We start from the raw sequence: 23,229 nt of genomic DNA on the forward strand, positions 1-23,229 counted from the left end.
GAAAGTAGACACAAGAGTATTTGCTGCTGTATCAGATGTGAGGTGTGAGACAAGAGTCAAGAATGGCTCCCAGGTTCTTGGCCTGAGCAGCCTGCAGGATGGAATCGCCATCAACAGAGATAGAAGCAGTTTAGTTCATTTTCTGTCATGGTAAGTTTAAGATTTTTATTAGACATCAGTGGCACATCCACTCAGCACCAGGTGCGGTGGCTCACGCCTGTAATCCTAGCACTTTGGGAGGCTGAGGCAGAAGAATTGCTTGAGCCTGGGAGTTTGAGGTTGCTGTGAACTGTGATGGTGCCACAGCACTCTAGCCCTGGTGACACAGCAAGACCTTGTCTCAAACAAACAAACCCACAGCTAAATTCAGCCTTACACCAGCATTCAAAACCTGTGAACCTCTGGATCTTAGAGAAGGGAAAACTGGTGCTGTGCAAAGCTTGACCTCAGAGGACAGCTAAAACTTGAGAGGCAATCATAGCTGAGGGCAGTGGTTCTCGACCATTTTTCCACACTAACACCTTCCCATCCGTAACAATGGCTCACTATTGCCACCTTCTCAACCAGGAAGTGATGAGGAGTGCACACCCCTAGGACAGCATCTCGGAATCTGTGGGGAAGTTGTGTGTCGATTTAAACTAAAACAAGCAATTTTTAACATGCCTCCCTAGGGGAGACCTCTGCAGTCTGCCAGTGCCATGAGAGACAGTGACCTAGGCTTTGACCCTCAGCTTTTCAAGTTCAGAAACTCAACTTTGTCAGCTCATCAGTGATAATTGGGCTCTAGGGTGTTGAGTCACACAACTCTCAGTCACAGAGGCTGATTTATAATCCAGAATGTCAATTAACCAATTTAAAATGGAAGACACAGCTTTCCAGCACTTGAACTACTCATGACCCCTTTTTGAACTACCCGCTAGTATTTAGATGGCTGGAAAACCAAATTAGTTACCAACTGTGAGAGATTAAGAAAGCTGCACTGACAAAAGACCTGCTTTTCAGTCCCAGTCCTGCCATTGACTTTGATCTTGGGCAAGTCAAAGCCTTTCTGAATTCGTAAACTCTGAGACAAGGCTGCCTGCATCACAAAGTGGTCAGGATTGATTAGTATGGAAGCACGTTGTTAATTGTAAAATGTTTCCCAGTTTTAAGAAACCTACCAAAGCCTATAGACCAGGTTTGTCTTTTTTGTTTTGTTTTGAGACAGTCTCACTCTGTTGCCTGGGCTAGAGTGCCATGGTGTCAGCCTAGTTTGTGTCACTGCGCTACAGCCTGGATGACAGAATAAGACCTCATCTCAAAAAAAAAAAAAAAAAGATAGGTAGGAAATGTAAATGGGGAGGGTCTGAAGGCTAAGCTAAGGAGTGCTAGCATTAATCCATGGGCAAGTAGTCTATCCTCAACAGGGTGCTCAGTGATCCCATCTACATAAACCTGGCAGCAGTGTCTGCTGGATTGGAACCAGGCTGCACTGGAGGTGAGTGACCAGGGGATGCTCCAGGGAGCAAAATGAGAGCCTGCTCCAGGGGGGCAGCCCTGAAACAAGAACACAGCTGTAGTATTTGACAGATTTCACCAAATCTAATCAATAATGTATGTACATATGTATGTATGTACATACATATATAAAGATATATATATACATAAATTTTAACATTTTTGATACTGAAATACAGTCAATTGCATGGCTTCATTAATTGGCAGTATTTCTTCTTAACAATATATAAAATAATGCTGCATCTTAAAGTTGATGTTGTCTTAGATTCAATGAAATATGATAACTGGATGTGAATAAGAAATAAGGAATTCAAAAGCAAAGATTCAAACCTGGGGATTTGAATAATTCCGTTATTCCTAACAAAAAAAAGGAAGGGCCTTTCCTTGACCCCCATACCAAAGTCTAACCAAATCTACTTGAGCAATGACCCACAGACATATTACTGGTTACCCACTTTCCCCACTTGAACTTATTAATAAGAATAAGAGGAAGTACTATTAATAACAACTTTAATATGAACACGTGTTTGACCCCCAAGAAGCCATTACCACTGAAAGGGAGGAGCAAGCTGACACTGAAAGGAGTAAGTGATGCTTAGGGGTGAATGGCATGCTGTTTCTGGATCCTGCTGACATACAACTATATCAAAGCAGCAGTCATTTGAACAATCGGAACTTCTTCAAATACTGGTTCACTTCTTCCTTGGGGTAGGGCCGCAGTGCAATGCAAGTAGGGATATCCTCTGGCTGCTCAAGCCACAGCATGTGGTCAATGTTCTTCTGTTGCAGAGTCTCAGCCAGCTCCTTCAGGGTGGTCTCATCTGGGGCCTACAAGGAGCAAAACACAGATTGAATAGCTCATTTAGGCAGTATCAAAAGGCCAAAAAGGGGGGTGGGGGTGGGCATCCTCTTAACCAAAGTGGAAGAACAGCTTTACAAAAGAAGGAGCTGCTCTTGGTTGCCTTTCACTCTCTGCCTCGCAGCAGGGAGGGGGAGAGGCTTAATATTGCTATTTATATTAAATGGAGATTTTTCTCTTCCCTCTGGAGATGTTGTATGTGCTGTCAGTAATTACACTGTGTACCTTTTCTAGTTCTCCTATAGCTGGTGCCCATAATATCTAACCCTAATTGTTCAGCTAGCTCTAAGAGCTGACTGCTAGAAGGATTTCTAAAATCACATCCTCCTCCCCTCCTAGTTTATGTCACATGAACCTAGAAGGATTTTCCTTCTCCTAGGAGAGCTCCTGCTTGTTTACTCACATCATGGGAGAGTAAACTATTCTCTGACATACTTCTAAAATTGTTTCTGGGTCATCCTTACCACCCATTCACCCAGGCTGAATACCATCACAAGGAGTATTAAAACTACCACTCAAAAAATAATGTATGTTATTTTGCATAAAGTGTATTTTTTGCCTATGAAGGCCGAAGCCACTAAGATAACCAGAGGCTTGTCTCATCAAATCAGAGAATGCCAGGATTGCCACTCTTTAACTACTGAGTCCTTTGGGCTGAGCCCTGCTGGAGGACTCATTAACTACTCCTGTCTTCTTCAGCACCAGGCATAGCACAATGAGATACAGTGAGCCTCTGGGGTCAGACCACTGGACTCCATACTCCGACTGTGATCTTGAATAAGGTATGTGACTTAGCTAGCCTCTTTTCCCCTTTCTAAAATAGGGATAACGCTTTCCAGTAAGGATTCAATGAAATTAGGCTATGCCTGGCACATACCCAATAGATGTATTTAATCTTGGTATTGTCTTATATTCTACCAGCCTTTATGGCTAACAAAAGCACCTCAATTTAATCAGTATTGACTCCTAAGTCCCTTTCTTGAGGCATGGCTAACAACTAAGGATCATCAGATACCTTTCAAACTCAGGGGAGTCATTTAATCTCTGTGGGCTACAGATGGCTCATCTGAGACAAGAGGAATCTGAACCTGATGATTTCTTGAGGCCCTCTTCCTAGAAAAAGATCTAAGGAAAACCTATCTGCTTTTTTTCTGCCTGCTCATAGATTCTCAAGACATTTTTTCCTACAGGTTATACTGCTGGATGTTTCACTACTCAAATCTGTCTTTGCCAGGTATCCATGAAGGTATCACCCCACTCCTCCATCTGAGTTCTCATTTATTTTAACGCAATTTTTTTCCTCATTATAAAATATGTGCTTAATGTAGAAAATTTAAAATATAGAGAAGCATTAGGAAATAACCAAAATCTCACCATTCACTACTTGATATTTAGATATATTTCCTCGGTTTTTTCTTTCAAAATTTGGATCATTTTGTATATAGCATATAGTTCTGTTAGTATCTTACCATCAGCAGTCTTCCGTGACACTAAATATGCCTCAAAAACATGATTTATGCTAGCTTCACGATAATATATTATAAAGGCATCGATTAATTTAACCAATCCCTAGTATTGGAAATTTAATAATTTCCACCTTTTTTTACCAATATAAAGTGCTCCTACGAATGTCCTTGTGCAAAGCTCTTCGGGTGCATCTGGTTATTAGGATACATTTCTAGCAGCAGGATTAACAGAGTCAAAGGGTAAGATCTGTTTGGTAATCTGCAAAAAGAACTTTACCACTATTTTAAAAGATGCTAGGTTCAACTTACACTAGGGTTTTTAACATTTACCTTCAAATAATTTGGCGCTATATCTAGGTAAATACTTCAGTTTGACTTCCCTTTGCACTGTTCCCATGGCAATAAGGAACCTGTGTCCTTATCGCTTCTGGGTTGGTTTTGCTGGAGGACAGTACTTTTGGGCACGGCTTTAAAAAGACGGGACACAGAAGCCACTAGTTCCTAGTGAGCCCGGGAAGGGTGCGGAAAAGCCTTAATAATAGACACGATGTCCACTCTACACACAACCAGGCCCTGCCCAAGGGAAAGCTCCCGGGAATCAGACCATTTTCCAAAACCTAAATGTTAAAGTTTCCTCCCCACTCAGGCCACACCCACTCCGCAAAGTTGGGCCTTTCTACCCAAGACCACACCCACTTCCGGTCTCAACGCCCTCAGCGTCCCTCCCCCTCCGCTCCTGTGCCTCACCTCGAGGACCACTTTGCGCATGCGCCCTAGCTCTTGGAGGTAAGCTGCGGTGTCCGGGTGGTTTCGGTGAATGTGCAAGGCCGCGGTGGCTGCGTGACAAGCCTGCGCTACCAGTGCGCCCGCCGGCCAGGAGAACGGAGCCTGTGATAGATCCTTTCGTAACACCAAGTATTGTACCAGGACCTGCGGCTCCGCCTTGGAGGCCGCCATCTTCCAGACGACCCAAAAGACCGGACCTACTGCCCGGTGCATTCTGGGATCAGGGAGGGGCTCTGAGCGCCGCCATGATTTTGTACGGCGGGTGCGCAAAGTACGCCGGGATTGATTGGATTAGTTTTGAAGACGAGGACGGCGGGAACTCTCACTCCTGGCCTGGATGAGCAAGAGGGAAGATGGTTGGGGAAAGGAAGCCCCAAGGAACCACAGGACCGTGACCGCGGTGGCGGGCTGAGCGGTCTTTTAAAAAACCTGCTGGACCAAAGGGGCCGTGCCCTCGGGAGCGCACCGGGGGCGGGGAGGTAGGTGTGGACACAGCAGAGTAGGACCCGGGGAACCGGCCGGCGAGTCAGGGAAGGGGAGTGCTTAGGGGTGACACGGGTTATCCGGGGGCCGAGGGGGCGTGCCTGAGTGGTGAGTGCCCTGCCACCCGGGTTTGTCTGAATGGGAATAGATGTGACTTTGTTTCCATTTTCTTTTACCAGGAAGGATTTCTAGGTCCTTGATACCACTGGCCTAGACAGCTTCACGGGAAGGCTCTTGGGAATCTGAGGAAATGGAGCAGGCGAATACTTTATGTCAAGACGGAAAGTCCAAAGGAGGTAACCAAAGGGTCGCCTGTTCCCCCTTCCTACTGCTGTCCAAAGATGACCCGCAGGCTGGAAGAACCCTTTCTTCCTGTAAGATGTATGACCTGTCCTGTTTGGAAACAGAATGATGAAAGGAACTAACATTGAAAACTTAAACGGACAGGCAGCCAAAACCATTTGACAAGGAAAAATTACTTTGTTTCTAGGCTGCTGCTCCTTTGGACACTAGTAAGTTGCATTCATAGTACGCTCTGTGTTTATATTTAGAGCTACAGTTCTAGCCAGTGAGATATCTTTCCTCTCGTCCCAGGATTTTTTGGGGCCATTTATGCATTTCTCCTGAGGGAGGGTCAGTGTGAGGCAGTGACTTTGTGTTGGTTAGACCTGGGTTTGAGTCCTGGCTCTGCCGTATAAATATTGTGGCCTTGGACAAGTTACTTTACTGTTCTCTGCCTCAATTTCTTCATATGGAAAATGGAGGTGAATAATAGCATTTTTGTGGTGGTTTCGGAATTAGTGTTTAACTCTTTCCATGCTTTTCAAGTAAAGCATTTACCACTTGTCTAATGTATAGGAAGTGTTCAATAAATGCTCTAATTCGTTACGTGTTCCTACGAAACATCTAGGACAAGGGTTCAACAAACGCTTTAATATTAGAGTTGATTAGTATTATGAAACTATGTGTTATAGTGCAGAGTACGAGAAATGACCACCTAGAGACTGAATTGAGCCAAATTACGAGTCTTTATTAGCTGGCCAGCGACCACCCCCTGCCCTGTTAGGGTACAGGTACAGAGAATGGTGCTGAGCCGAAAAAGCAGGGAGGTTTTATACTATCCTAAGAGCTACGTGACTTTAGGCACGGTGGTAGAAACAACATTATATCATCTTGTCCACAGCTGTGGGGTCTGGGACCAGCCTTGGACCCCCATTTCAGTTACAATCTTTAAGCGAGCAGGTTTACAGAAACAGATAGCACCAATTAAGGAGCATTCTTATAGGCGTTAAGCAAGCACAACAAATTTTATGACAGCCAGCTGGAAAGTTTAAACAATCAGTTACAAGTTAATTGCTTTGATTTATCTCTGCAGGGTACTTTTTCCCAATTACAGACATAGGTCAAGCAAACATAGGTCACCTAGCGAGTGGGCCTTTACACTATGACCTTTACTATATTGGTCCTTAGTCAATCCTTTGGCAACTGAGATTTGCCTTTGAATTTCTGTCCAGAAGTAAGGTTGCTTCCCTCTTTAATACCCAGTAATATTTGTGGATGGTTCTTGTTATTGTGTGCCTTTATAGTCCTGTGCCACTAGTTCTTTTTAGAGCTTTGAAGTACTTATGCAAGTCTGATGTCTCAGTCTGAAGGGTTATGCATTAACACTTTGGAAGAGCTTGCATAAAACCCAATTTAAAACATAATGCTGTAGTTTTAAAAACAATTTCTGAGAGAGTAAATTTGGTGACCTTGTTTTCCTCTGGGTTATAATCATTGATAACTGAGAATTAACTATATTCAGATAACTGAAGCTGAAACTTAGATAATCAGTAGTATGTGGGTTAAGATTTATTGTTACTTCAAGACTAGAAATAAGTTTGGTGACTATGTATTAGAAACATGTTACAATCAGAATTAACATATTCTCTAGTCTATGACTGATTTTGTTTCTTTTAAAATATGTGATGAGGTTGGTGGAAGTTTTGGATTATCAAACAGCTTAGACCAGTCAAGGAGTTATCTACAGCCCTTTTATTCTCTACCCAAAACAATATTTAAACATGTAGCTGTTATTCATACTGGTTTTAAGCCCTCTACTTGTGTGGTTTTATAATAGCTTTCTGCTTCAGATTCGAATTCTTTCAAAAGTGAGCATTCTGCACTCCCCACTCAGAGGGGAGGACACAGAATTTTAGTTGCAACCAGTTGATTTCTTCAAATAGGGAGGGGTTTTCACCATTTTTGTAACCTTTTTTGGGACAGAACTGACTGGCTGCAATGAAATGCAATCATATCTTCCAAGATGAGGCAAGCTCAATAGATAGATTCTCTCTTTTCTCTAGTGGCAGCGTTAAATGACAAGCTGACATAGTTTTGAATACCTATGTATCTCAGAAACTTTGGGAGCATTAATATCTATTTCTTGTAATGCAGAATTTACGTTTTCTGTTAGTGACTTGAGAACAGTAATTAACAGTAGGACAGTAATTAACAGTCTTAAGTTGTTATTTTTATCATTTTCCTTACAAAGAAAAAAAATGACATGTATAGTGAGTACCAAGGGAATTTTAGGTCCATAAAGTAGAATTTGACCAAGCATCTCCTGTAACACCTTAATTTAGACCAGGTGTGTGCACTTTTCAAAATACCTCCCGGTTGGACGTTAAATAATTTTTGTAAGCTCTGTGAGGACAAGGACTTTCTTTTGCCATTAGAGTATGAATAGCTTCAAGCTCAGTCTCTGGTCCATGGTAGATTCTCAATACATAGTTTTGTTGGATAAATAGAGATTTGTTAATAAAGCAATTAATCACATGCTAATTATTAGGGCTGATTTATTATTAAGATTTTCTTTTTTGACGAATATTATTGCATTAATATGGACTTTTCTGTAGACATATGCCACGTGAACTTAATCTCTTAAGAGATCATGCCTGGTTGTCCATCTTTCGGTAAATATTTACAGAGCATTTACCATATGTCAGGCATTGTGCTAGCTATTAGGGATACATGGGTGAACAAAAACATATGTGGTACCTGATTTTGCAACTTGAAGGTGCAGTGGAAGAGAGAAGCAACCAAATAATCACATTAATTAATATATAATTAAAACTATATTTTTTTCTGAAGGAAAATTATACAATTCTTTGAGATCTTACGAAAAAGCACCTGACCTTGTTCTGAAGGTGCCGCAAAGGTTTCCCTAAGGAAATGCTGCTTGCACTGAGTGCTGATGAGCTAGAGTAAATGCAGGTGAAAGCGGATAAAGGGGCTAGGAAATAGCACTCCATGGAGAGGGAATCGCACTTGTGAAGGAACCAGACGAGTTTGAGAGCCTGAGAGGAGGCCTGTGAGGAAGTGCAGAGAGAAGGAACATTGTTATATTGATGAGGACAGGAGAGAGAGGCAGGGCCCAGCAGGCCTTGTAGACAGTGCAAAGTCATTTTAAGGCTTTAGCCAGCTGGAGAACGTGATCAAATTGAGATTTTGAAATATGCCTCTGGTGTAGGAGCCATCTAGGAAACTTGTAATAAGCCAGAGATGACGGTGGCTTGAACAGTGGTGGCAGTGCAGATGAGGAGAAATGGACATATTTTAGAGGTACTAGGACTGTGTATTCAGTAGGATTTGGTAACGAATTGAGGTTGGGGCACGGAGAAAGGTGTAAAGAAGATGCTAAATATCTGGCTTACATAACTAGGTAGATGGTGGTCCCAGTGATTGAGGGCCTTGGAAGGGAAAGATGATGAATTCAGTCTTGGACATGTTGAGTGTCAGGTTCCTCTAAGACTTCCAAGTAGACATACTGAGAAAGCAGGTAGATATTCTCTAAAGTTCAGGAGAGATAAGCTAGAGATACATATTTGTGAGGCATTCACTTGTAGATGGTCATTAAGGCTGTGGGTACTGATGAGATTTCTTCAGGAGGAAAAAGGTCTTGGGACTGAGCTTTGGAAAATTCCAGCATTTAATGGTCAAGAAGAGTATAAGCTTGCAAAGCAGAAAGAGGGGTCAGACAGGTAAAACGTAAGCTTCCCAAAAGCAAGGTCTTTGTCTCTTGTTCATTGTGTTCCCAGTGCCTGAAATAGTGCTTGGCACAAAATAAGCGCTTAATAAACATTTATTGAGGGAGGAAAACCAGGAGGCTGGTATGATAGGATTCAAGGGAAGAGAGTGTTTCAGGAAGGTAGTGATCAGTAGAGTCATGTACTGCTGGGAGGTGAGATGAGGGAGCTTGAAAAATGTCCGTTGAATTCAGCAACATGAACATCGCTGTTGATCTTAGAGTAGTTTTAAAGAATGATGGGAACAGAAGTGAGTTGAGAGTGGGTTGAGGTATGAGTAACAGGTAAGGAAATGGAGAAAGTAAGCATAGATTGAGCACCGGAAAGCCAAATCTGAAACTTTTTGAGTGCTGACATGTGACATGCAAAGGAAATGCTCATTTCAGATCTTGGATTTGGGATGCTCAAACTGGTAAGTATGATGCAAATATTCCAAAATTCAAAAAAATCGAATCTCTAAAACACTTGTGGTCCCAAGCATTTTGAATAAGGGATACTCAGACTGTGTGGGCAAGTCTTTTAAGTAGTTCACCTGGAAAAGAAAGGGGAAAAAAGGGAGATGGTAGGCGGAAGGCATGTGTGGACAAGGGTGGGCCTGTGAGTCTGTGTGTGAGTGTGTGTTTGAAGACGAGTGAGACTTGAGCCCGTGGGGAAGGGTCCAGCTGAGAGAAAATGGATACAGCAGAGAACCGGGATAACGGTAATCTCGGGTTCCTGAGAAGGCAAGAGGGAACAGAAGTCGATGCCTAAAACAGGGCAATTCTGCATGTAGTGCGTGTTTGCTTCTACTTGATCTCACAGGAGTTTTTGTTTCTTTGTTTGTTTTTTCTGGAATATTACCCCCTGCCCCATAAGAAAGTCTAGGTTTTTAGTTTTAATTAGATAGACGAATGAGATAAGTTTTTGGATTCTGTTCCAAGGCAAGGAGAGAAGATTAAGATTTTCATAGATGTATATCCTTATGAAGCCCCCTACAAAATAGGGGAGATTCTGGCTAGTCTGCGGTAAAGCCATAAATCATCCTTTTCCACACTAGAGATGTGCGTTTGCGATAAACTGTAGGCCTAGATAAAATACTGCGGCCTCATCAGCATGCGATAGCCAATTCAGATTCTCTCTCATGCTCTCTTTGAGTAGTATCCTGGTCCAGGCAGTTTTTTTACATCACTGTTCAACCTAAGAGGTTGATGATCTTTGATTTTAATTATTAGCTCCCGTGATAAATTGGTTCCATAAATTGTGGCTGCTATCTAACAATTGAGCTAGCCACAGAGTTTTGGAAAAAAGAGTCACCTTATGTTCTTCTCTGAAATGCTTCCTTTTGCCAGAGTTAGAAGTCCTTGGCATCCTGTGAACCTCCTTTTTTACTTTCCTTAGGTGTCTTAGCTTACTTGGAAAGACTGGAGACTGGAGTGAACAGATCCGGTAAACAACGTGAAGAGCTGCAGAGTGCACAGGCGGTGGGAAGTGCTCTCGCAACAAAGATTCGTAAACTGAGGTGTCTGCGAGATAAGCTGAGGGCTGAAGTGAAGCAGCGGCAAGCCAGAGTGAGTGGAAGGGTGACAGTGGCAGGATTTCCTAGGGTGTAAAGAACAAACTTGATCCGAAATTGGCAACTTTGTGTAATGTGTTTTACTTGTGATTTTACTGGATGGGCTTCAGTCCTTGATCCCTCAAATGATCAAACCTGGAGAGCTGTCACCTGACAATTATCAGGCACTACTGATGGGCCAGGTGAGTTCTTCCCAACAGACTCTTAACCTGCCCTCACAGACGTCTAAGCCCATTACCTCAATCGCGGCTTGACTTGAGTTACTGGTTCTTTTGTCATTAGTGACATCTTTCCATCACCCAGACTTAAAACCTTACAGGAAACTGTGACCCTTCCTCTTTGCAGTTTTCTCTCTAGTCCAGGTCCAGTCAGCAAGCCCTGTCAAATTTTCCTTTATACGGTCTTTGCACTTCCTCCCGCTGTTGCTGTAGCTCAGGTGTTATCCACATATGAGGTAAATATCTATCAAGTGATTTAGATGCTGGGATTATTACAGTAGTCTGTTAGTTGGTCTCTCATCTAGTATTTCTACTTTTCCACTAAATCCTGCACAGCCAAGAAAATGCTTCATGAAACACCACATCATTTCCCTGCTCAGAAACATGCAATAATCATTCATTGCCCGTGGAATAAGGTCGGCCTTCCTTCATTTTCTTGTCTTCCCATTAAAGTAAAATATTTATAAAGTGCACAGATCTGATGAACTTTTTTTACAAAGTGGGCACAACCAGGTAACAACCACACAGATAAAGGATAGACTATTACCAGTACCCTTGAAGTGCCCCCTTCGCTGCCTCCCACGCATTTCTCTCAAGGTAACCACTATTCTGATTTTTGTCACCATAGGTTGGTTTTACGCATTTTTGAATTCCATGTAAATGTAAAAAGTATAGACTCTTATGTCTGGCTTCTTTTGTCAAATGTCATGTCTGTGAAATTCATCTATACCTTGTGCGTAGTGGTCACTTTTTTTTTTAATTGCTATATAGCAATTCCATCTTATGAATATATTACAATTTATCCATTCTGCTGTTGATGACATTTGGGTTATTGGGTTATTTCACTTTGGGACAATTATGAATATTGCTTCTCTGAACATTTTTGTTTCTGGCTTTTGGTGTAAAAATATACACTTGTCTGTTAGGTTTATACCTAGTAGAATGGCTGGGTCATAGGATATGGTCATATTAGCTTTCATAAATACTGCCAGTTTTTGAAAGTGATTATACCGGTTTTATATTCCCAGCAGCAGTGTGTAAGATCTTCATCGTTTCACACTTTACCAATACTTGTTGTCCGTTTCAAAAAATCGTCATTTTGGTGGGAGTGTAATAGTATCTTATTGTAGATTTAGTTTGCATTTGCCTAATAACTAATGATGTTAAATACCTGTATTGGACACTTGAAAATCTTTTGTTGTGTACTATGCTTTTCAAGGCTTTTGCAAAATTTTTATTAAGTTGTCTGTCTATTAAATTGTAGAATTCTTTACATATTTTGGCTATGAGTTCTTCATTGGGTATGTGTATTAGAGTCTTCCTTAGACTGTGTCTTGCCTTTTCTCTAATGGTGCCTGTGATGGAAGGAAAATCTTTGTTTTATTGAAGTTCAATTTAGCAATTTATGCTTAGTTCTCCTGTTTCCTGTTTAATAAATCTTCGACTAACTTAAGATCATAATGATGTTTTGTTATTTTTTAAAAGTTTTAGTGTTTTTTATTTTTAGAATTATACAATTCATCTATAATTGATTTTTGTGTGTGTTGTATGATAGAGGTCATCCTTCTTTTCTTGTGTTTTTCCATGTGGGTATTTAGTTCATCCAGTACCACTTCTTGAAAAGATCACTCTTTTCCCCTTCTATTGTAACGGATCTTTGGGTCCAGTGTGGGTCTGTTTCTGAATTGTGTTCTGTTCCATTGATCTGTTTGTCCATCTTTGCGCCACTACCAGAGTTGCTTACTTGACACCTGTAGTATATGTCCTCTTCTTCAGAATTTTCTTGCCTATTCTTCACCTCTTGAATTTCCCGTAAATTTGGGAATCAGCAATTTTCAAAAATAAACCTGTTTTTATTGGAATAGCTTTGAATCTATAGATCAATTTGGGGAGAATTGAAATCTTCAATTACACTATTGCTTCTTCCAGTCAATGTATATGGTATGTCTTTCTTTTTATTTAGTTCTTTAATTTTTCTCAGTAATGAATATAGTTTTATGTGTGTAGACATCTTAAACATCATTCATTATATTTATTCCTATGTATTTAATTTTTCATGATGTTATTGTATATGACAAGGGTCAGCAACTTTTTCTGTTGAGGGTCAGATATTTTAGGCTTTGTGAGCCATATGGTCTCTGTGGCAACTACTCAACTCTACTGTTAAAGCATGAAAGTAGCCATAAACAGTATGTAAAAAAAATGACTGTGATACTTTCCAGTAAAACCTTATTACAAAATTAGTGTCTACCAGGATTGGACCTACAAGCTGTATTTCATGACCCCTGATATATGGTATTATTTTTTAGAAATTGTATCTTTTAATATTTGATACTATTATATAGAAATATATTTGAATCTTGTACATTGACCTTATATGTGGGAACTTTGCTAAATTTTTACTTCTTCCTTTCCAATCCTTCTAACTTTTATTTATTTATTTATTTTTGCCTTATTCCACTGACTAAGATCTCTAGTGTGTTGTTGAGTAGAAACAGTCATAGGGTCAACCTGTTTGCAGTAAATTTTATAGATATTCTTTATCAGAATAAGAAAATGCTCTTTTATTTCTAGTTAGCTAAGAGTTTTAATGGTGATCAGGTATTACATTTTATCAAATGGTTTTACTGCATTTTTTTAAGGCTTTCTCCCTTATTTTATGTTGATTGGTGTTTGAATGATAAACCACCCTTACATTCTTGCAGTAAACCTAATTTGGTTTGATGTATTCTTTTTATATAATGCTAAATCTGATTTGCTAATATTTGCTAATAGGACTTTTGCATCTAATGAGAGAGATTGCCCTATGCTTTTTTATTTTTTTGTAATGATCTCATCAGGTTTTGACATCAAGTTTCTGCTGGTCTCAGAAAGCAGATTGAGGTATTTTCCTTTTTTCCCTCTGTTCTGTGGAAGAGCTTATATAAAACTGGTGTTATTTTTCCTTACATTTTTGTAAAGAATTCCCTGGTAAAGTTCTTTGCGCCTTCTCTGTGGGAAGGTTTTTAATTTCTGACCCAATTTCTTTTTTGGGGGGATGGGGTGCGGGGGGCAGGGTCTTGCTCTGTTGCCCAGGCTAGAGTGTGGTGGTGTCATCATAGCTGACTACAACCTCAGACTCCTGGGCTAAAGTGATCCTCCTGCCTCAGCCTCTCAAGTAGCTGGGACTAGCAGGCACTCACCACCAAGCCTGGCTAATTTTTTAATTTTTTGTAGAGATGGGGGTCTTACTCTTGCTCAGGCTTGTCTTGAACTCCTGGCCTCAAGCAGTCCTCTCACCTTTGCCTCTCAAAATGCTAGATTTATAGGTGTGAGCCACCATGCCCAGTCTTGGTCCAATTCCTTTGATCCATATAAAACTATTCAGATTTCCTATTTCTTCTTGGATCACTTTGGGAAAGTAGCATTTTTCAAAGAGTTTATCCATTTCATGTAAACTCTCACATTTAAAGTTGTCTGAAACTTTTTAAAACAACTTACTGTCTTATGAATAAGATCAATCAGTAATATTGTCTTATTTTTTATTCTGTTACTGGTAATTTGTACTTGCTCTCACTCTTTTTCTTTCCCCTTAATTAGTCTTGTTCACATTTTATCACTTCTGTACCTTTTTCAAAGAACCAACTTTTGGCTTTGTTGATTTTTCCCTATTGTTCATTTGTTCTGTATTTTCACTGCTTTCTACTCATTATTATTTCCTTTTCTTTTTTTTTTTTTTTTTTTTCCGAGACAGGGTCTCACTCTGTTGCCCAAGCTGGAGCACCATGCCGTGATCATAGCTCACTGCAGCCTCAAACTCCTGGGCTCAAAATGATCCTCCTGCCTCAGTCTCCAGAGTAGTACAAGCCACCTGGCTAATTTTTGTTTTTAGCGATAGGTTCTTGTTGTGTTGCCCAGGCTGGTCTCAAACTCCTGGCTCCCAAGGTGCTGGGATTATAGGCATGAGCCACTGTACCCAGTGTCCTTCCTTTGTTTACTCTCTTTGGATCTAAGTTGCTGTTCTTTTAGCTTCTTGAGATGAATATCTCTTGATAGTTTTTAGTCTTTTATCTTGTATGCATTTAAAGTTGTAAATTTTCTCTCTAGGCATAACTTTAGCTATATCCCATAAGTTTGATATGTTATATTTTCATTATTTCAATTCAAAATATTTTCAGTTTTCATTGTGGTATCTTCTTTGCCCATGGATTTGTTTCGGAAATGTATCATTTCCAAAAACTTGGGTGTTAGTTATTGTATTAAGTTACTGATTTATAGCTTCATTCCATGTGGTCAGAGAACATGACACCCAGCATGTGGTTGGTTTTGGTAAATGTTCCATGTGCATTAAATGTGGATTTTTGGTTGTTGGGTACTGTATTTTATATGTATCAAATAGACCAAGTGTGTTCATGTTTCAGATAGTTTCTATCCTTAATGACTTGTCTACTTGTTTTATTAGTTACTGAGTTTTGTTAAAATCTCCCACAGTGGTTATAAATCTGTTTTTTCCCTTTTATTCTGTGTTTCTGTGTATATTGAGTGCAAACAAATTTAGGATTACTATATTTTCCTGGCTTAGTTAACTTTTTATTAAGAAATGTTTCCTTTTAGTTAAATTTCTTGCCTTAAACTCTACTTTGACAAATGCTAGTACAACTTTTTTTTGGCTACGGTTTACACAGTAAATTTCATCTATCATTCTACTTTCAACCTTTCAATGCCCTTATAGTTAAGGTATTTCTATTTTAAGTAGCATCTGGTTAGATTATTTTTAATCCAGCCTGGCAATCTTTGTCTTTTAATTGGAACATTTAGTCCGTGAAATTTTATTATGACTGCTTATGTATTTGGATCTCATTCTACCATGGTATTATTTTATTGTCTTGTTTGTTCTGTACAGTCAGTCTTCCTTTAGGGTTATACACAACTTTCCCTTCCTTTGCTGCACTTCCGTATTTCCATATGGGGTTATGTTACTTCAGTGAAGTAGCTTTTTTTGGTACAGTAAATTCTCTATTTTTGTTTGTCTGAAAACACCTTTATTTCATTATATTTTTTACATTTTAAGGATATTTTTACCGGGTATAGAGTTACAGATTGGAAGTTATTTTGCTTCAAACATTTAAATATATCATTCTGTTGTCTTCTAGGGCCATAGTTTCTATTAGGTGTTAGGTGTTAGTCTTGTTGTTTGACTATAATATGTCTTTTTCCCCCCTCAGGCTTCTTTTAAGATTTTCTCTGTTTTTGGTTTTCAGCAGTTTTATATCATAATGTAACTGGGCATAGTTTTGTTTATCTTGCTTGGTGTTTGTAGAGCTTAAATTAATTACTTGATATTTTTCATGTCTTTTGGAAAATTGGCTGTATTTCTTCAAATAGTGCATCTATCGCATTCTATTTCTGGGGCTCCTATGTATGGTGGGGTTTGTTTTTTTTTTTTTCCTGTGACCTATGTCTTCACTACTTTTTCTAATCTTATTTTTCTCCATGTGCTTTAATCAGGATGTGAAAATATACCTATTTTCCACTTCACTTATGATCTTGTCTAGTTGGCTTTTAAAGCTATTAGAATTTTAGTTACTGTATTTTTTGGTTCTAGGGTTTCCATCTGATTCTTTTTTATAGAGTCTAGCTCTTCGGTATCAGTTCTCCATCTTTTAACCTATTTTAATGGCCATGCCCAATAAATCAAATAGCTGAAACCCTTGCATCTGTTTCTGTTGTCTTCTTTTCCCTCTTGGTTTTCAGTCATCTGTTTCCTGGTATACCTAATAATTTTTTTGATTGTATTATGAGTATTGTGTATGAAAAAATATAGGGGTTCTGAGTTATGTTATCTTCCTCCAGGAGGGATTTTAATTTTTTTCTGGCAGGCAGATAGCATATGGGCACATCACCTTAATCCAAATGAGGTGGTCTGTTTGCAGTTTGCCCTTACTCCTAGGGTGCAACTTTTTTTTTAGGGCCCTTAATTGAAAGTTTGGATGTGTGTCAGGGCCAGATCTATTAAGGCCCCTCTTCCTTGGCAGGCCCTGACCTCCAAATTTTGCTCTGCCAAAAGCTTTGCTTAGTTTTTTAACCTTTAGCAACTTCTTTCTGTTTGGTTTCTCAGTACCATCACCAATTTGCAGTTTAGGAATAGCAAATTGCATTCAAAATGTTGGGTTCCTTTTCTGTGGGATCTTGGCCCATAGAAAGGCTGCTTTGATAACATTTATGTCCAGTGTTTTTCTCCCCAGATAATGAGACTGCTACAGAGCGTAGCCTACAGCTTTCTGTCGAGCCCATGTGCCTTGCGAACACGCAAATGCTCTGAGGGGAAAGGCTGCAGAGAAAGCCAGCTAACTTCAGAGCATTTATCTATATTCTTCAAACCTGGCTATTTGGGTTGTTCCTTAATGCTTTCAAACCATTTTCTGTCTCTTTGCTTGCTTACTTATTTATTTTTGGTATTTTATTGCGTTTTCATGGTTGTTCACAGAGGGAGGGTCAGCTGTCTGCTGGGCCATAGCTAGAAGAGTAAGTCTTAGAGTCCTGGCACTGAAGCCCTGCACCGTCTAACCTGGGCCAGCTTTCCCAGCCTCGCCTCTTCACCGCCATCTCTTTTGCTCACATTCATCCTAGATTTTCCTTACACCCTTTTCCTCCTCCTTTCACACGCCTCTCTTTTCCCGCCAAAATTTGAATTGTTCTTCAGGCCAGTAGAGTTTCTACTGATTCCTAACAATGTGACCATAAGATTCTTCCACTGGTGTGAATTAATTTATAGCACTAACTGACCAGCCACTGTAACATTTCTTGATATATTACAATATATAAAATCCTCTGTATTTAGCTCTTATCCAGTTGGGTGAGGGCAGGGACTTTGTGGTGTACCCCTTTGTACCCAGTTTGATTTGTTGCACATCTTGCAGGTGAAAGCATCTACTACCAGTGTAGACCCTGACCAAACAGTGGAGATCAGTGAACAAGAAGTTTTGGAAAGGAAACAGAAAAATGTGAAAGCCATTTTGCAGGCATATCGTTTTACAGGTATGATTTTTTTTTTTTTTTTTTAAACCTAATTCAGTCTGGGTTTCTGTCTCTAGTGAGTTAGTTTGCTACATGTATTATTAGTTCTGGACTAATTTCATGAGAATTTATTTTGCAGCCCCTACCCTCGTCTCTCTCTCTCTCTCTCTCACATGTATGCATGCACACACGCAGGCTAGTTGTAGGCACGTCTTCATCTACAAGATTGGCCTCTTTGTACAGCAGAAGACTGGTTGGTGGCTGGCTTAGACCATTTTTTTTAGCAATTCATTGTGTGCCAGACTCTGCATTAGAACTTCCTTTACCGCTGGCTTGCTCTACACGACTAGTCAAATAGTTTGAATCCCTCAAGTCTCTGCTTCACCATAAATAAGAATTTATTCTCCCATCTGTGCCAAAAGAGGATTATGGAAAGAACTGTCATAAATTACTTTGATACTCAGGGGGAAAAAAAAGAGAATAGCTAAACTGAAAATTTCAAAATTTCTTTGTCAATAATTTGGCGTTTAGGATGTCTTTTCTTTTCCGTCATTCTTCCATGGTTTAAACAACACAATCTCAAAGTGAGCCAGAGTCAAACATTTGTGCACATGGCGTGTTATGTACTAGCACTGTAGAGGCGACTGGGATGCATGGATGAATTAAGACATCACTTTTGCCCGACATCTGTTGAGAGGTATCGTCTTATCGTTTGCCTCAGGGCTCAGTGGTAAACTGACCAGCCGAGGAGTCTGTGTCTGCATCAATACTGCTTTTGAGGGGAACCTACTGGATTCCTATTTTGTGGATCTTGTCATAAAGAAGCCACTCCAGATATATCACCATTCGGTCCCAGTCTTCATTCCTCTGGAAGACATAGCTGCAAAATACTTACAGACTGATATTCAGCACTTCCTGTTCAGTCTCTGCGAGTATTTAAATGCTTACTCTGGGAGGAAGTACCAGGCGGATCAACTTCAGGTATCTGTCAGTGATGTTATATACCCCATTTTATGGGCCCAAGGTAGAAAAGGCAGAAACAGAGGTGTTTTCTTTTGTATTTTAAATGTTCCCTAGCCAGAAGTTTGACCATTACTTTTCTAATGTTTGGTTTTTATTAACATACAAGCTATTTTCCACCCTCTTCTTACCCTTTTGAACCTCTGGATGATGTTGAAACATAGGTACTGGTCAAAGGATTATGACTCTTGAATGGTACTCTTGTAATTTTATTACAAGGTTGTAGAATGTAGTTGCTATATTTTGACAAGGATTTATTGAGCATCTACTATATGCCAAGTGCCTTCCTGAACCTTGGGAATAGATGTAAGCAGAAGGAGAATAATGGGTTCTGAAGTACCATAGAGGAATGCTATCCATCGTCCCCTAAACTCTGGCCTACTTTCTTAGCGCTGCAGTTGAGCTAAGGTTAGGGTGAAAAAAGTAAATAGGAAATGAATGCAAATAGGCAGTAAGTGGCTCTTACAAGCTTAGCATTTCCCCCTTTACGTATTTGGAATGACTGAAGCTTCCAGTTATAGGTTAAACTTAAATTGATACATGAATGAAAACATGAAGCATCTTAGCCATATATAGTAATGTCAATGAAATTCTTGGCAGAAACAGTATCCCACCTCCACGGCACCCTTGGCCATTTAGGAAGTGCTTCCTACAGGTCTTTCTAGGCTGCCACTAAGTTATCTTATAAGTCTTTCATTAGTTGTTTTTTTCAGGCCTTTTCTGTCCCTCATTTATTTGTCTGAAATACAATTTGTGGTCCGTTTTTGGTAGATATATTTGAAGTGTTGTAACCATGCCTTTGCAGTGGTAATCATCTTATACTTTGTTTTGTTCCTCACCCCTTTTAGAGTGACTTTGCAGCCTTTCTGGCTGGGCCCTTGCAGAGAAACTCACTGTGTAACTTGCTGTCATTTACTTACAAAGTGGATCCAAGGGGTCAGGCTTTCCCATTTTGTGCTAGATTGCTGTATAAGGACCTCACAGTAACTCTTCCAACTGACGTCGCCGTTACATATCAAGGTAAGAGGAAGGATGCCTTAGTGAAGAAATTATAATGTGCTCTGGTTTGTTCAAGTTGAATGAAACAGGTAAAATAGGTAGAATACATCAAGTGAACTTCTTGATACTTTCTTCTGTTGATGTACTATAAATTTACTCAGACTGTAAGATACAAAGACTATGTTACTTCTATCAGTCTTTCTTTTCCTCTTTGTAAACAAAATTATTCCAGCTTTCCCTCCTCCTTTGTCCCATCCAGCTCTGCCAGTGTTCTGTTCTTTTAGCTTATGATTTGATTTCATTGGAGCCCCCCGCTTAAAGAAGGACAACTAGTAGTAAGTTTGTGTCCTAGGATCATTTATGGTGAATGGAGCTAAGCCTCATTTCACTGTGCAGCCAAACAGACAGGACAAGTCAGTGTACACTTAGCTTTCTACAGAGTATTCTGTAAATGGAAAATTTTCAGGGCTGGCCAAGAGAGACATTTGTGAACCTTTTTCAGTTAAATTTGTCATAATATGGCATGGGCAATAATGAAAAATTGGGTAAGATGTTTTTAGGAGGCAGACATTTTGAAGCTGCCACAGGTTTCAAAGGTTTTTTTTCTGTGAACAGTCTCAAAATTATATTCATCCAGTAAGGGGCAACCTCTCTCAGTCCAGACCAAAAAATAAAAGTTAGATCAGTCCAGAATATCAGGGATGCAAGTTCTGATTCCCCTGGTTGAACTCAATGAGACTGACAGACTTTATTTTTTAGGAACAGAAGTATTATCCACCTCCTGGGAAGAGCAGCGAGCAGCCCATGAAATTCTGTTCTGTACGAAACCCCTTCATCAAGTGTTCGCTTCATTTGCAAAAAAAGGAGAAACGTTGGCTATGAGCCTATTCTCCTAAAATATTTTTTTCACTGGAACATGTCAGAAGTGAGTAAACTGGTACTGTTGACAGCCTTGCCTGGGAATCACCCTTGTAATGTGAGCAGACATCTACTTCATCAGGATGAGGAGCAAATTTGAGTATAGACATTGGCATTTTGTGACAATTCCCACAATAGCCTGGTCACTTGTTATAATGCCTAAAATCATCTGGTTTTTTGAGGTATTGAATGATTCAGTCATACATTTTAGTTGAAAATCAGAATGGTTTGTGGGCTGATAAGACAACATTTTATGGAAGAAGGAAGATGTATCATTCACCTAACAGTATTTCTAGGTTTCATGGAAGCTTTAAGTAATTCTGCCTCATTTTCCTGTTCTGAGAGTTTTAAAAAGAAGTTCTTAGAACACTCCAGGTTCATGATAATGAGGTAGATCATATAGTTAAAAGGGCAAGTGTGTTTAATCTTTGGAGCAGTGTATGCTATCTAGGCCACTGTTTTATACATAATACGGTATGAGAAAGCAATACAGAAAAAGTATTCAGGGGTCAGTGTATCTAATAGTTTCCTAAAACAGAGTGCTGAACGTATCAAGTCCCTTGTGAAAAAGCATGGTTGGAAATCTGCCCATAACCTTAGTTATTGTTGCAAAGGGAAATAGGCCTTCATCTCTCTGTGTCTTCCCTTGTCCTAGTCTGTCTGTTTAGTGAACTATTTCTCCCTGTAACCATGGCCTCTGATCTGCTGGCACTTCTTGTTCCTTGGTTTATGGGTCAGTTCACAGATGCAAAAACCTGTGTGTTTGGCCGGCCAACTTCTCCCATTTCAATTCCTGTCCCTTCGTTGCCCAGTCACAGGAGTGATCGTTACTACTACTGCCCAAAGCCCAGAGCTGCATTCAGGCTTCACTCTGAAATGGTCACTTCCTAGACCTTGTGGTCGGGAGTGACCTCCATGTGTGCAAGCTTCCAGGCACGTGGTGAGGCCCCATGGCAGGAGTTAGTTAGCAAAGCACTTAGCCCTTCTCAGATAAGAGAGATTAACAGAATTTTCACAATGATCTCATTCAAGTTGAATAAAGCTTTTAATAAAACAGTCTTGTTCTTTATCAATACCTGTAAATTCTCTTTTAAAGCAGTAGCAAAGGTGACTGTAGCAAGAGCTCAAAAGGCAAGGCAATATCGGAAAGTATTTTTAAACAGAAGGTTAAAAATATAAATGTAGAAGATCTGTTTATATATTTTTCTTTCAGAAATAAATTCCCCTCCCCCCACCAGGTGAAAGGAAATATTGCACTTTCTGCTCTCATGACTTAAGGTGACAGGGGTTCCAGAAGAACCTTTCAAGATTATCAGGAACGCCAGGACTAGGGCCATTTCCACCTAATCGGACCAGGCGGAGACAACCAGGGCTCCAGCGTAGCTCTCTCCAGAGTGAAAAGCGCTGCTCTCAAGTTCCAGCTGGGAGCAGAGCGTCTCTGGCACATGCCCCGCCCCGCCCCCTCTGGAGCAGAGCTTCCTCGCTGTGCAGCAAAGGCAGCTCCCTCTGCCTCTGCCGCCCTCCTGCTCACAGTGGCCAGGGCCTGTCTGGGGCGAGAAGGGCTGGGTTGGATCGAGGGCTCTGAAAGGACTGTTCCAGCACTACGCCTAAGACCCCTGCTCGGGGGACACTGCAGGCACACTGAGGAATAGTATGGCTGCCCTCAGAGCTCACACGTCCACAAACAAATGAAGGCTTGAGGAGATTTTTAAAACCTAAGTCTATGTGAGTGTGCACTTAAACAATTCAGGAATGTCGGGACTTGGTAATTTGTCCTGTCCCAAGGCCTTTCTCTGATTAAAAAAAATAAATTCTCCCTTCCCGTTTGGATTGTTGTGGGACCTCAGGAGTTGTCTACCACCTGGTGGGGCAGTGTGACAGAGGAGCCGTTGGGGAAGGCAGCTGGCTTGTCCCGTCCCTTCAAGAAAAAGGTCAGCAGCTCCCCCTTCCCCTTCACAAAGATGGGACCTCGCCTCACAAAGCGGAAGCCATACTCTCGAAGGATGACTTGTGTTTCTTCCACCACCTGTGGCAGGAGAACAGAGCGGGAGGGCTTGCGGTTAGAGGGGGAGCCTAGACAGGGCGGCCATGGGGTCTTGGGCGGTTAGAGCTGAGTGCTGAGCCAGACAGTGCTCACCCCTGCATAACCCACAGGTCCCAGATGGCACCAGGCCCCTGGCACCCTCCTCTAACCCTCCCAGGGCCGGGCCCTTCCATTCCACCCCCAGCGGTGGGTAAGGGCAGGAGGACGTTTAGTGATCTGTAGATAGTCTTCATCCTTTCTGTCCTATGGGGACAGCCACAGGTTGCCTGCATGGTGGCACTACTGTCTGGGAACTTTTACTCCCTGGTCCTCTGTCCCTTTGCT

The 23,229-nt window shown here is 40.7% G+C and overlaps 3 protein-coding genes across 4 annotated transcripts in view; 1 reads left to right on the forward strand and 2 right to left on the reverse strand.

Moving 5' to 3' along the window:
• Nucleotides 1-1,990: 1,990 nt before the first annotated feature.
• PTRHD1 (peptidyl-tRNA hydrolase domain containing 1) lies at nt 1,991-4,840 on the reverse strand. Its single transcript, XM_045549175.1, has 2 exons — nt 4,570-4,840; nt 1,991-2,325 (listed from the first exon to the last, which is right to left on the reverse strand). Exons 1-2 carry the CDS (start codon nt 4,819-4,821, stop codon nt 2,155-2,157), a joined length of 423 nt encoding a protein of 140 aa, XP_045405131.1. The 5' UTR covers nt 4,822-4,840; the 3' UTR covers nt 1,991-2,154.
• On the forward strand, nt 4,837-22,225 carry CENPO (centromere protein O). 2 transcript variants are annotated; one of them, XM_045549174.1, is made up of 8 exons: nt 4,837-5,087; nt 5,271-5,387; nt 10,536-10,705; nt 17,828-17,945; nt 18,646-18,905; nt 19,793-19,964; nt 20,703-20,868; nt 22,075-22,225. In XM_045549174.1, the coding sequence occupies exons 2-7, from the start codon at nt 5,342-5,344 to the stop codon at nt 20,837-20,839; spliced, it is 903 nt and encodes a 300-aa protein (XP_045405130.1). In that variant the 5' UTR covers nt 4,837-5,087; nt 5,271-5,341; the 3' UTR covers nt 20,840-20,868; nt 22,075-22,225. The 2 variants fall into 2 exon arrangements, with proteins under 2 accessions (XP_045405130.1, XP_045405129.1); XM_045549173.1 differs by lacking the exon at nt 22,075-22,225 and having other exon boundaries at nt 4,838-5,087; nt 20,703-21,893.
• Nucleotides 21,888-23,229, reverse strand: part of ADCY3 (adenylate cyclase 3) — an 81,100-nt gene continuing 79,758 nt past the window's right edge. The window contains exon 22 of the mRNA XM_045549172.1: nt 21,888-22,887. Coding sequence (XP_045405128.1) covers nt 22,705-22,887 — 183 coding nt within the window. The 3' untranslated portion in view covers nt 21,888-22,704. The remainder of the gene's footprint in view (nt 22,888-23,229) is intronic.

This window comes from Lemur catta, chromosome 4 (genome assembly GCF_020740605.2).
Source record: "Lemur catta isolate mLemCat1 chromosome 4, mLemCat1.pri, whole genome shotgun sequence".
In the NCBI taxonomy this organism is placed as follows: Eukaryota; Metazoa; Chordata; class Mammalia; order Primates; family Lemuridae; genus Lemur; species Lemur catta.

Bases quoted from the DNA above. Each gene is read 5' to 3' on its own strand.
- PTRHD1 (XM_045549175.1), bottom strand. From the start codon at position 4,821: ATGCACCGGGCAGTAGGTCCGGTCTTTTGGGTCGTCTGGAAGATGGCG. The intron at 2,326-4,569 runs GTGAGGCACAGG...TGCTCCTTGTAG, and splicing joins TGCGCAAAGTGGTCCTCGAG to GCCCCAGATGAGACCACCCT.
- CENPO (XM_045549174.1), top strand. From the start codon at position 5,342: ATGGAGCAGGCGAATACTTTATGTCAAGACGGAAAGTCCAAAGGAG. The intron at 17,946-18,645 runs GTATGATTTTTT...CGTTTGCCTCAG, and splicing joins GCAGGCATATCGTTTTACAG to GGCTCAGTGGTAAACTGACC. The intron at 18,906-19,792 runs GTATCTGTCAGT...CACCCCTTTTAG, and splicing joins ACCAGGCGGATCAACTTCAG to AGTGACTTTGCAGCCTTTCT.